Source organism: Chlamydotis macqueenii, chromosome 19 (assembly GCF_036417535.1).
Source record: "Chlamydotis macqueenii isolate bChlMac1 chromosome 19, bChlMac1.mat, whole genome shotgun sequence".
In the NCBI taxonomy this organism is placed as follows: domain Eukaryota; kingdom Metazoa; phylum Chordata; class Aves; order Otidiformes; family Otididae; genus Chlamydotis; species Chlamydotis macqueenii.
Window position 1 is genome coordinate 9,794,294 of NC_141574.1, and position 13,956 is coordinate 9,808,249.

The 13,956-nt window shown below is 51.1% G+C and overlaps 1 protein-coding gene across 1 annotated transcript; it reads right to left on the reverse strand.

Annotated features, from left to right (window-relative positions):
• Window positions 1-5,615: 5,615 nt before the first annotated feature.
• Window positions 5,616-8,975, reverse strand: LOC104479317 (fibrinogen-like protein 1-like protein). The gene is made up of 4 exons (XM_086763384.1): window positions 8,972-8,975; window positions 7,922-8,065; window positions 7,013-7,075; window positions 5,616-6,244 (listed from the first exon to the last, which is right to left on the reverse strand). Exons 1-4 carry the CDS (start codon window positions 8,973-8,975, stop codon window positions 5,616-5,618), a joined length of 840 nt encoding a protein of 279 aa, XP_086619510.1.
• Between the last annotated feature and the right edge of the window lie 4,981 nt (window positions 8,976-13,956).

A 13,956-nucleotide genomic window follows, 5' to 3' on the forward strand; every position in this document is an offset into this window, starting at 1 on the left:
CACGGTCTAGAAGATGATTCTGAGGCCCACATTTTCCATCAGGAAGCGGATTAAATCCCTGTAGGTAGGCTCTATCCCAGACACCAAATGGTGACCAACAGAGAGGACTGGAGCAAAGCTAAAGGACTGGACTGCAGGATGCTGGCATGTGAAACACAGATGCCCTCCAACCAGCAGTGCCTGCAGTGGTTCTTGCTTTGCAGGAGTCAGTGAAGGAGCCAGTGCCACGCTGGTGGTCTTGCCAGATTTCACATGGGATCACTGGCTCTTCTTCATCAAGGCAGCTGAAGAATGGAGGAAGAGACTGAAATCTCTCGTCATAAGCTCACTGTACCCACTTCCCACTGGAGCCAAGGCTCTTCACCAGGAGCTGGCATGGCCATCCCTTAATTTCTGGGGACACCAGAACCACATACACCCCAAACGGCTCACAATCAGATACAACATGCCTGTTGTTGCCTGTTTCTTAGGATTTTCTGTAATTAAAAAAAATGTCAACAACTACCCCGAAGGCCTATGGTGATAGGATGAGGGGTCATGGTTTTAAAACAGAGGGAGGCAGATTCAGACTGGACATAAGAGAGAAATGTTTTACACTGAGGGTGGTGGAGCACTGGCCCAGGTTGCCTAGAGAGGCCGTGGATGCCCCATCCCTGGAAACATTCCAGGCCAGGTTGGATGGGGCTGTGAGCAACCTGATCTGGTTAGAGATGTCCCTGCTCCTTGCAGGGGGGTTGGACTGGGTGGGCTTTATGGGCCCCTTCCCACTCAAACCATTCTGTGATTCTATAAGCCATTATCATCCCTCAATTAGTGGAGGCTGGAGGAGGTGGAAGCAGGAGGTACTGGTGCAGTTTTGCCAACTAGGCTGCAGCCCGTTGGCTCCGTGCTGTGTTTCAGGGGTCAAATTTAAGGCTTTAATCTTATGACACACTCCAAAGTCACCGAAGGGTCCAGGTGCTGAGCTCTCCTTCAGTGTGGCCAAGCACCAGGTACGTGAGGAGGTCACCTCACATCATGTTTGCACATCACCAGAAAGGGCTCTGGGGACTGCTTGGGAAACCGCACAGCTATAGGGTCCAGATGAAGCACAACATTCCTGCTAGAAACAGAGAGCTCATAATTACGAGCAGTGAAGGTGAAATATGGCCTCAACGAGAGCCAGCAGGCAAAGGAGAATGGCTTTCTCAGACTCACTAGAGGCTTTTGCTCTCAAAATGTGAAGATGTGTGACTCACTATGGGGATCTGGCCGCGTTTCTGTCTGCAAGCGCTCTTTCCTCCACAAGCGAGGCGGCTGGGGCGGCCTGCCGCTTGTCACAGCTCTGACAGTCCCAGTCATGGCGGCACTGCCGTATCACCCCTACAGTGCCTCGCTTCTCAGCCTCCTCTGCCTGAAATGGGGCCAGTCTTCTCCCGCCCCGAGTGTGTGGGTGCCCAGGAGCTGGATTTATCAATCTGAGCAAGATTTGACCAGGTATCTGTGAAATGAAGGAGAGAGACAGCCCACAGAAGGCAAATTTAGAAACTGGAAACACAGCTCTGTTCCCTAGCAGGCAGACAGGCATGAAGAAAACCAAGCAGCCGCTTCAGCTGTGGCAGGAGGCTGGGTAACTCCACAAGCCCGCAAGGAGACCCAGGGGATGGAGCACTGCGGCAGATGTAGGCAGCCATGGCACCAAGCCTGTGCACCGCGCCAGGCCGTGCCCCGCTCTGCTCGGCCGGCGGCCAAGAGCTGGCCTGCGTGCAGGAATCACCCGGTGCGGCCCCAGGAGGAAGCAGGGAGGGGAAGTGCCGAGTGCCAACTAGAAGCGGGTCAGATCACAAGGCAACAGCTAAGGGAAAGTAGCAAAAGCTTTTGGGAGAAGGTAGAATATTGTTCTGGTTTTGTTTAGTGAGGGGGGGGCTACGGTGGTGGCTTCCGTGAGAAGCTTCTAGAAGTTGTTTCCCCTTTGTCCAGTGGACTCGGCCGGGCCTAGGGCAGACCCATTGCTGGCCAGGGCTGAGCCGATTGGTAGCAGAATGTTCCCTGATAACGCCTCTGCGATAACGTATTTAAATAGGGGAAAACAGAAAAAAAAAAAAAAAGGCAGAAGATGTGAAGCAGCTGAGCCGGGGCAGAGAGGGGGAGGCGCGAGCCTTGTGGGCCTTGCACCCCTCACCCTCTGGCCTCCCGCCAGGCGGTGACTGGGCCCAACTCGGCCCGGCCCGGCTGCAAGAAGTGGAGAGGAGATGGGATGTGAAGAGACCCTGAGAGGCGTCTGCCAGCCTGTTGTGAAGAATTTCTGGTGAGAGGAACGGCTGCAGACGCCAAGGGCAGTGCAGAAGGAGGGGGAGCAGTAATGCAGCTCCTGGCCAAGATTCCCCTGCAGCCTGTGGTGATGAACACAGTGGAGCCGGCTGTGCCCCTGCAGCGCATGGAGGCCCACGGAGGAGCAGAGATCCACCTGCAGCCCAGGGAGGACCCTATGCTGGGGCAAGCGGATGCCTGAAGGAGGCTGTGGCCCGTGGAGGGCCCACGCTGGAGCAGGGGAAGAATGTGAGGAGTTCTTCCCCCGACGATGAAGCAGCGGCGTGAAACAACATGTGATGGACTGACTGCGACCCCCATTCCCTCTTCCCCACTGTGCCGCTTGGAGGGGGAAGGTGGTAGAGATAATGTTAAGCCCGGGAAGAGGGAGGGGTGGGGGGAGGTTATCTTGTTCTCTGTCTCATTCTCCTGCTTTGGTTTTAGAAATAAATAAATAGTTTTCCCCAAGTCGAGTCTGTTTTGCCCATAACTGTGACTTTAAGGATCTCTCCCCGTCCTTATCTCAAACCTCAAGCCTTTTTTCTTTTCTCCCTGTTCTCTTGGAGGGTGGGGGGAGTGAGAGAGAGACTGCGTAGTCTGGTCCCAATTGGGGCTGAAGTACAACAAATATCAATTTCCTCTCCAAAAGGGCTGGTGGCATCCCAAACAATTAAATCCTTTGAAAAAGGCTGGGAAACACTAGTTCAGAGAGAGCTGATCGTATTCCCTCTGCATGGAAAGAAATTTTCTGCTGGATATCCCTGCAATGAGATTCTTGGTGCTTTCTTCCTCTGATGGCCTTGCTGACGCTGTCCTGCGTGTGCAGCCCATGCCAACGGGCTCTCGGCACTCCTTGCAGCAGCAGGAAAGAGCAACGAAGGGAAGAGAAAACTGCAGCCTGCAGCTGGACTCCTTGGGCGGTATTTCTGGGCTCTCCTTCACTGCAGTGCTTCCTTCGCGCTGGAAGCTGCCTGGCAAACCCTGGGAGAGAGCACCCTCTGGGGACCAGCAGAAATGGCAGCAAGGAGACTCCGCGCTTCTCAGATGGCTTCTTTTCCCTTTGTCTTTGCATTTTAAGTGCATTTCGTGATGGTGATGGGTGTAGCTTTCTTGCCCAGAAAGAGAACTGTGCTGCAGAGGGCTGGCTTCCGCACCACATCTCTGTCACATTCCTGGAACAAACTGGAAAAGTCACGCTTTTTAGAAATATCAAAAGAGAAGTTTCTGCATCTAGCCAAGGAGGCTCGCCGCGAGGATGAGACACCCAACGGTATCCTCCTTCCCTCTGTGACGGGACATGCTGCTGGGAACAGGGTGCTGGTGGGAGCTGCTGCCTCTCTGCTGCCTTCACCGCATCAGTGGTGCACGGCGAGAACGGATCCATCGGGTCACAGAGCGGAGGGCATTAGCAGAGGGTCACATTGACTGCACATCTCCAAATCTTCCCTAAGGCAAGAGAGTTAGCCAAAAAGAGATTTCTAAATGCAACAAGAAATCCCCAAGTTTGACAGCTGAGAACACCTTATTTAAGTTATTATCTCCTACACTGAGTATAGTCTTCGTTCGGAGCTGGCAGCTGCCTCCTCTTGCCTGTCATGCATCTCACGACTCACAGCAAAAGGGGGCTGAACAGGAGCTGGTAGGAGGCAGGGAGAGAAATGCCACTGTAACAGGCAGACACGCAGACCCAGTAAAACCAGAGTGAAAAAAAAATCCCACACAAGCATAAAAAGAAAATAAAAGATTTGTTTTCACCAACTTTTATTTGCTAGCCTATCCTTCTCCATTTACAAGGAAGGCAGCTCTCATCAGGCTCTGAAATTCACATGCCGTTGCAGACATTTTTAGCACATTAACACCACAGGGACTGGAAGCTGAAATGGATGGCATCTGCTGACATGCTTCTTCCCTCAAGGAAGGGAACATATCAATCCCTTCAAGAAAAATGTAAAGCCATGATTTTTTGGGAAACGTTCTTTTGCATCAGTGAGTTGATGGTCAGTGACGGGACTGGTGTGTCCAGAGGCTTGACCCTGACAGAGATGATAGATTCTGCTGGAAGACTCCTGCAAATTTTCTCTTTCTGTCTCGGCAAGCCCAGGAAGATTTTTGTGTGTGCTGTTAGAAAGTCCATGCACAGGAACGAGAGGTCATGCACACATTTTTGAGGGCAGGCTGCTTCCCTTGCTCACCATGGGCTTGAGGGCTTCCAGGACACATCCTCCTGCCAGGGACCCCTGGACTCATCCTGCTTCCCCTCTCTGCAGGCGGTGACCCTGCGGTGAGCAACGGGATGCAGCAGTGCCCGCCTGCAAACCACAACACTGGCTGACGTGCCAGCAAAATGCCTCGCCTGTGAGGAGCAGTCCTGCGGATGCTGGAGGAGTGGACTGCAGGAGATGGGCGGTCTTTCCACACAGAAATTTTACATCACTTTGAAATCTCTTTTCAGTTTCAAAACAGTAAAGGCAGGACGGTGCCTTCCCTCCGTGCTGTCCTCTCCTGGAAGCCATCTTGGCCCTGGCTGGATGAACTCCCCACGGCGCTTAGGGATGCGAGTTGCATGGACAATGAAACCTAAAACTCAACAGTTGCTGAGAAAAGTGAAAACATTTTGTCATTTCCTATGCTTACACAAAGTTACTGCGTTCACAGGCAAAAGCCCGCATGAAGTATTTCAAGTTGTATTTACGCATTGCTTTTGCCGTGCAGCCCCAGTGTCCGTCCTAAAGGAGAGCTGAACTTCAGTGGGGGAAACCACCTAACTCATGGACCTCAGTGAGCACTTCAGGGATTTGAACTAGACTTTTACAATTGAGACAGGTTTTTGAATACAGATTTATTTGACTATTTAACAACTATTAAGCCTGAGGTGTAGAAGGTACAAAGTGGGAATTTGACTGTGCACATTAATATCTTAAGCAAGATTTTCAGGAAATGAAAATCAGGTGTTTTGCCTGAAGTTAAGGATGTAAATTAACATACTCAGCTGTATAGATCCACTGGTGCTTGGCCATTTCACATTTTATCTGAGCGCACTACCGATCTAGAAACTCCAGATTTTGCAAAAGAATGTTCTGATTATTAACAGAACTTAAAAGATCTGACTCTGAACAAAAGGATAAAGGCACAGTTGAGGAATAGAGGGAAACTACAGGAGGGAGAAGTGGAAGATGCCTTTATTTTCATCAGTAGCTAGGATATGACCAACCTCAGCAAAGACCCCCTAGAAGCCTAGGTTTGGCCACAACATGCTTTGCCTTTTTCCATCTCTTTGCAGAGCCAGAATTAGCCTCAGGTTGGACAGAAAGGAAACGAAAACACAACTAGCAGTAGGAAGCGGGTTTGATGAGGATGGCAGAAGCTTTGCAGTTCCCGTTGCACAGGCTGCCCCACGTTATGGCCCCCTTGACGTTCAGCCGTACAGAATAACACGCTGAGTACCACCACCCGCCCCCATAGCTGGAGGCACAGTTCCCGCTGTGAGTGTCCTGATCCCGATCTTTTGTGGAGAACTTCATGTTGTCATGCACAGTGGAAGCTCTGTTTGAGGTCATGGTGTCCCCTGCCGTCCCCGAGTACGTTCCCAGCCTCAGCCGGTACCCATGGGACTCATCTTCCACTCTGAAGAGGTTGTAGTCTGCAAACTTGGTGTTGTTTGCGGCATCCCAGATGACAAACCTGACCTGGTAGGCCTTCTGCCTGGAGATCTGATGGATGTACTCGGTGCCCAGCCAGAAGTCAGTGTGCACGTTCCCAAAGCCATACTTGTAGGTGCTCCAGGACTCGGCCCAGGTGATCTCCGTGCTCTGCCGGTTCCTCTGGATGACCGTCCAGCCCCCGTCTGTTGTGTTCATCTCGCAGTACACCACGATGGGGTGCAGGCCTGTGGGCTGGATGACGTAGATGCCGCTGCGACTGCCAGCGGCGACCTCGTTGCAGTCTTTGGGCCAACCTGGGGCAGGAGAGAGAAAATGGAGGACCCACAGGCACAGCAACCCCTCAGCCTCCTGGTCTGGCCCTGTGAGAGGGATTTCTAGAAAATGAGCAGATGTGGGATTTTGCCAGGGTAGTAAAAAGTCTATCACTGTGTTCTCTACAGTAAATGTAAAAGTAGAAAACCTCTGTAACGGAAATACAGTGATTAAGAGAATATGCATATATTTTGAAGGCGTAAGCACAGAATTTGCTTCTCCTTCTGGCTCTAGTTTCCTCAGCCTTTCCCAATGTTCAAATGTTTCTCCTTCCTCGTAACGATACATGGGTCCAAGCTTGGCTTGGTGAGGGCTCTTATTACGTAGCTATGCAGAAGCTTAAATGAGCAAGTGAGCTGTTCCTGCAGCACTGGCATCCACTTCATCCCTGGGGTCAGGAAGGAGAAAAATCTCATTCCCTTGGCATTGGACCCCGTATCCTGCAGGGAAACCCCACCAAGCACTGCTTGGGAGGCACATCCTCTGCTTGCCCTGCGCACAGCTCCACAGCAGAGAAGAGGACTTGTGGCACATAAGTCGTGGTGGCAAATTCCTTTGGGATCTTCCCATGCACGGTTCAGCGTGCAGCTGTCACTGAGTGGCCTTGACACACAGTGCGGAAGAGCGCATCGTGTCTCATCCCCAGGCGCTGAGCCAGGCTGTCTCCAGGCTCATTGCTCACCGACCGCTGTCAAACCCCGGTTGCCTACACCTCTCCCTGTTCCCTGTGGGGTGGCGGGGGCACTTACTGCGGTGCTGTATCTGCTGAGGGTCGCTGGCTCTGCTCTGCCGGTTGTTCTCTCCATTTTCATCTGCATGGAGAAAAATCAAGAGTGAGATGAGCAGCCCCGTGCCACAGCACAGAGGTAACTCCAGCCTCCACAGGCTGTTATTCCTAGCTCTACATTTTTTTGTAGGGCACTTCAACAATTTCACTGAGCAAATTTTTACTTCCTATAGGGCAACTTTTGGTTGTAAACTTTCTAAAGGGATAAGATACTAAGAAGGGTAATGCTCCAGTCATTGAGCGGCTGCATACTTGGCCCACTCAGCATTATGCTCTACAGAGTTGCATGGAGTGGAGTGGATATTGAGTACTGGTGATGAGTACAAGGAGGTGCTGCTAGAGAGGAAGGATCAAGGAGGAAACAGACTGTGTGTGGTTTCAGACCAAGATTAAACTGTGGAGTGATGGTGCTGTAAATCTGCACTGCTTCTCAATGGTGGCTGAAGGGACTCATGTTCATTTATCTGGACTACAGATAGCAAGAGAAAAAGTCTTTTAATATCTGCAGCTCTCTAGAAAAAGCTGACACATATGGTCTTATCAATAACAAAGAAAGTTGAACTAGTAAATCTTACGATGCTTGGCTAAGATCTGAAACTGGAGGAAGATTTGATCAGGTTCCTTTTATCTCTCAGTGTGAGTGCCCTTCCTCAGCATTATTTTCCACATCCAAGGGCAGGTTGGACGGGGCTCTAAGTGACCTGATCTGGCTGGAGATGTCCCTACTCCTGGCAGGGGAGTTGCACGAGATGACTTTTAAAGGTTCCTTCCAACCCAAACCACTTGATGATTCTGTCTCCCTCTCTATGCAGAGAGGGCTCCTGATATTTGGATGAACAGAGTTTAGGGATGTAAGAAAGAAAACACATACCAGGATAGGTCTCATCTGAATGGAGATTAGCGATTTCATCTAAATTCACTTTCAATCTCTCCAGGTTTTCAATGTCCAGAGCAAGAAGAGGGGCTAGCAGGGCCAACACAGAGGCAAAGAACAGAAGACTGGAGTGACAAGCAGCTGGAGAAAGAAGACACACAGTGAATCTGGAGATGCAAATCCTCTGAAAGAGAAGTGGCTAACTAAATTCAGCAGAAGTTAAAACAAACTTACAGAGTAGACAAATCTGCAACATTAATTATGCTTTTGATTTATTGAGCAGCAGAAATATAAAGAACACTTTCCAGTAACAAACATTCTGCAAAGGCATACATCTGAGAGAAAAAATTTCACCCAGACTTTGATTACAATCTACAGGTCTAAATTTGCAACTTCCAAGAGTTCCTCTTCAGCTGTGGTCCATTCTAAAGCAAGGGGGACTGGGTCCCAGAGTCAAGACATTAAGCCAGCACCAGTATGCATGCCTGCAAGAAAGCTGGAGGGGGACGTTTGACAAGGGCATGTAGTGACAGGACAAGGCGTAACGGCTTTAAACTGGAAGGGGGTGGGTTTAGATTAGGTGTAAGGATGAAATTCTGTACACTGAGCAGGGTGAGGCACTGGCCCAGGTTGCCCAGAGAAGCGGTGGATGCCCCATCCTTGGACGTGTTCCAGGCCAGGTTGGCCGGGGCTCTGAGCGACCTTTGATCCACAGATTTGTCTCTACAGCTTGCCCACCCAGCTTCAGTACCCTGAAGGACTTATGAAGATGATGGGTGATTAATGCATTATTAAGCTTCCATTCCAACTTTTTTTTTTTTCTCTCTCTTGGTGCTTTGGGCTCTGGCACGAATATAAGTTAAATAAATGTTGCCTTTACCACACCACCCAGAGCAGGACGGTTTTGCCTATGGTCATGAATGGAGCAGAGAGAGTGAGGAGCAGCAGGGTCAGAGCCCTGGGAGGGTCCAGCAGGAATAGGGTCACCCCACCGTCCTGAGGCTAGTGGGTCCCATCGCATCCCGTCCCATCCCATCCCACACTCACCCATGCTGTCTCTGCAGGGATCCTGAGGAGCAGGAAGCGGCAGGTCTGGCCTGGAGGCAGCGTGGCCAGCCCTGCCATTATATAGGTCTCAGCAGATGAGGTGGAGCCAGCTGACCTAAGCTACAACACTCACCCTCTGGTTGTCATCAGGGCTGGAAATTTATGGTTTGTTTGCCCTCATCTGTAAGCACCTCTGCTCACGCACCAGCTGTTGCACTTCTGTGATAAGAAATCCCAAATGAACCTCAGCAAACAGCACTTGATGTTCACATAAAATTTCACCAAACTAACTGACAAATGCTCCTGATAGGGATTTTTCTTGAGTTTGTTATTACTTATGAGATTTGATGTCCCCACAGCAATGCAACTGCCTGGTTCAGTGTGAGTCCTCCAGCAGCAGCCCCATCCCGTGGGGCAGCCACGCGTGCGGAGGTGCTGGTGCCCCGATGCTAGTGCAGGGCACGTCCTGCAGCCCTCCCAAGGGGTCCCGTGTTCCTGCTGAAGCCCAGGGTCTGCTGGAGGGTTTAGCTCTGATTTCACAGCCCTAGGTAACCTGGGGAGCAGCCCTTGTTGCAGAGCTGGTTGCAGACTCAATTAACGAAGCGGCTCTGGGTTAAGTGGAATAAATGCTTAATGGACGTTGAGCGGTCCAGTCTGAAGGCAACCTAGCAAATGGAGCAGGAATGGGAGGGGAGCGCTAAGAAGGGCAGTGGCATAGCCCAGTGACGCTGGCTGACAGTTCAGTGACACCGACACAGGACCACTGTGATGTTTTTATTGATGGTTTGACACCAGCAGGTGCTGAACCGCTGGAGCATGTCCCTGCGCCAGACCTGGGATGTTCTGTGGCATCACCCGCCTGGGTTCCTCTGCTGCAAAGCTGGTGCTGGCTGCTTGGCCCCACGCTGCCTTCATCCCCAGGTCCTTCCTCCTCAGGTGACATTGCCAGCTCAGAATAATTGACCCAAAATGGCCAAAGAGAGCATTCCATGCCATAAAAATCATGCTCAGTATATAAGTAGGGCTTGGCCGGTGGAACAGCGCGCTCTCTCTCAGTCCTTTGCTTGCTGCTCAGTTTTGTTTCCATGATCGCTGCTTGGGACTGGCTGTACTGGTGTTTGGGGCACTGGGTGGTGAGAAATTGTGCATCATTCATTTTGTATGTTTTAGTATCCCTATATTTTATCATTATTGTCATTTTCCTTTGCTAGCCTAGTAAACTGTCTTCATACTAGCCCACGAGTTTTCCTTTCTTCCTAATTCTCTCCCCCATCCCACTGGGGAGGGAGAGGGAGAGCAAGCAACTGTGTGGTGACCAGGGCCAAACCACGACACATGCAGGCCCAGCGGGACGGCAGCACTGTGGGTCCAGCATGTCCAGCGGCAGGTGATGGGCAAGGACCTGCTGATGCCTCCCAAGGCACTGTGTGAAAGGAGGGACTGAAAGAAGAGAGGAACAAGGAGACTCCAACCAAGTCCTGAGGGTCTGTCGAAACCCTCATGTGGAAACACGTGAAACAAGCTAAACCTCCCCTGACAGACGTGGTCTCAGCAGCTGCAGCTGCTGCTGGATGAGCTGGCCATCAGTGTATGAGGTACTCTCTCAGACTGCAGCCAGCCTGGGCCAGTGTCGTAATTTAGCCCCCCTCGGGACCAGACTACGCAGTCTCTCTCTCACTCCTCCCACCCTCTGAGGGAATAGGGAGAGATAATATAAGAAAAAAGTCTCGAGGTTTGAGATAAGGTCAGGGAGAGATCCTTAAAGTCACAGTTATGGGCAAAACAGACTTGACTCGGGGAGAAATATTTATTATTAAAACCAAAGCAGCAGAATGTGAAAGAGAATAAAATAACTTCCCCTCCCTCTTCCCAGGCTTAAATTTAATGTCAGTTATCTCTACCTTCTTCCCTGCCCCGAGCGGCACACGGGGGAAGAGGGAATGGGGGTTACGGTCAGTCCATCACACGTCGCTCCCACCGCTCGCCAGCGCCAGGTCCCCAAAGTCACCCTCCAAACACACATGTACCAGACTCGTACATCTTCTGCTTTTGTCTCTAGAGAGGGAAAATCTGGGAACGTCCTCAGAGAGGCAGTTTCATCTCCTCCTTGTATTCAGCTCATTTTCTCAGAAAAATCCCCTTAGTTCCACCAGGGTTTAACAGGAGTGGAAGGCTGTTTCAGATGAGTCCAAACACTTCTATGTCCTATATGTACATCTTCCAACTTTAAACCAGCCTTTTTAAGTGTCAATGCTTTTTAAACAGCCTGCAGCCTGAGACAGGCATCAAAGGAAGAACTGGCTGGTCAGGAGAGCAGGCTGCCTTCTCATCCTAAGTTTGCAAAGGAATCACGAGGTAACAAATTATTTCCCCAACTAACGTGAATATTTCATGCTGAAATGGGTTTCCACCAGTCTGAGGAGGTTTTTGAGTGTGCATTTGTACATGAATTTAGTTCCCTGTTCGTACTGAGATGTCCTCTGGAAGCTATGATGTAAAGGCACCGGTCTTCAACATTCAAAGAAACATTTGAAAAGAAGCTGTTAGGGTTGAAAAAGTTTGAAGAACAACAAAGTTTTCCATCCTTAAGTAGAAAAGTAGCCAAGGAATAACTGAGAACTTCAGTAGAGTATTAAATAACCATAAATATTTTCAAAGTTTAAAGAATAAAGACTACAAAGTATCTACTAAAGAACAGAATTTCAACAGGGGGATGCTTAGAATTGCTTATGTGATTTAAAGAGAAAAGGGATCAAGAGGCTTCGTTTCCCAAAAGATCATGGCTCCGCAGCATGACTCCAGCCATCATTTTCTGGAGTGCTAAGCAGAGCGCTGTGACAGCACTTTCCTCTACAAAGTTCTGCTTCTACCCTAAAAATGATCCTGAGAAGTTTGTTTTCTTGCTTTGAAGGTCAGATCTTTCCCTAGGTGGTTTCTCATGCCAGGAATCTTCTCTCTTGAGAAGATGCTCTTTTTGGTTGATTCTCTTTGGGCCCAGCTGGCTCCAGATTTAGAAGCCCTGTTGCAGTGTATTTGCAATCTGAACTCTCCTTGCAGGTGCTCTGTGCAGCACCACATCGCTAACTCTAATGCTGACGACTGTTTTTCTAGGAGAGCAGTAAAAGGAAGAAGAATTTTGAAAGTGCAACCCAGGACAGGCACCTGGGAGGCGAGGCACATCAGCTTGTGCCCAGGGAGGTGGCACTGACTTTGTTTGTTTGTCCTGCATTGAGATAGAACCTAGATGGGTTCAACCTTTTGCATAGCAAACAGACCATCTGCCATCACCCCAAGTTTAAACGTCATTTCATGTGCCTCTCGATCAGTAACAGCAGGGATAAGTTAGCAGTGACCCGGAGTTAGACCCCAGGTTGCTGCTGGTGATCTCCAGCAGCCCCTGCAAAGGGCTGAGCATCCCGGGCAGCTCCTAGCGTACTTCCAGCAACCGCGCCCCTTGCTCAGCTCTGCTGTCCCTCCTCTGAGCAGAAAACTGCCCCACTGAGAATGTCACCTCTGACAGACCAAAGGGCGAGAAAGGTAAATGTATGCAGGATGAGAGATGGAGAGAGGGCACAGCCCCTGAGCTGGGCCAGAATGAGGACGGAGAGCCCGGGCCAGGACACGGGTGCCTTGGGGATGCTGGTGAAGGTGAGGGAGGATAGGGAGTGAGCAGAAGCACAACAGCGGCTGGGGGCTGGAGGTGGGGAGCAGGGGGACAGATGGGGCTCCGGGCAGGGGGTGGGAATGAGGGAAGGGAAGGAAGGGTCCCGTCACACACTTGCTGCTTGAATGCTAGAGGTGCTAGCCATGGCTCCAACTGGGCAGAGGGAGCTGATGGTCAGGCTCCATTACAGTTGGCTTGATCCTCATAAGGAAGCTTTCACCTGGCTGTGATCAAAGCCTTCAAACTTAGAGGAGCTGAAGCTGCAGGGAGCTCCCACCTCCACATCACCTGTGGCGATACCTCCTCAACAGTGACACTGTCCCATTGCTGCGGTTCGCACCACTAATAGGTACCCAGGAACACTTTTATGCTGAGCACAGCCTGTCCTCATTGCTGACAGCTCACCACCCCAGTTTTGGTATCTCACAGAACAGAATGGGTCATCAGTCACTGCACAGACAGCCCTCTCCTCCCCAGCAGAGCCAAACATACAGCCTACCACCTGCGTTTCCTTGCAAGCCTCAAATCACTCTTCAGTAAACCTCTGGGGCGGTCTGGGGACCAGTCACACACGTTGTCCAAATGCAGGACTGCCATCTCCTGGGCAGCTGGGAAACTCAGTGTGCAACAGCCCCAGAAAACCACCCTGGGATAACGCAGAGGCTGGGTGGCTGAGAAGCCTCCACGATGGCAGGTACTGCCCATGAAGACAAACCCAGCCTTTGGTACTTCAGAAGCAGCTTCAGTAGGAGCTCCAGGGACAACTAACAGCTCTGCATGTGTCCAGCATGTGTTGAACCTGTACCCTAAGCAGAGCACGATTCCCACCACTGAGTAATGTGGTTTGGCTCTAATGCAAAAATTAGCAGGCCATCGTATATCGAAAGTCCCTGGAGAGCCAACTGGGCCTGAACAGACACCCTCTGCATCCCAAAGCACCTTTGGTGCAGCTTCTTGCACACCCTTTCTCAGTCTAAACGAATGGAGAAAACCAGACCTTCACCAGATGGTCCTGTACCAACGCTGGAGGGTCACCGCACCTTGGAGCCATGGAGGAACATGCACACAGTGGAGACAGGCGGCTCACCTTCCCGTCCCTCCCTGTGGGTCCTGCCTCCCTTGCCCCCTGCCCCGCGTTCAGCTCCCCGAGGGCGACTCCCTGCCCAAGCACTGGCCTCACGCCTGCTGCCCCCTGCCCACACATTGTCACTCCCCACGCCAGACCCCCTCATGCGGCCCCATGGTGTCTGAGCCCGCCTCGGGGCCGTGCTCGCTCGCCTCTGCCTTTCAGCCAAACACCTCCTCCCCAAACTACACTGCT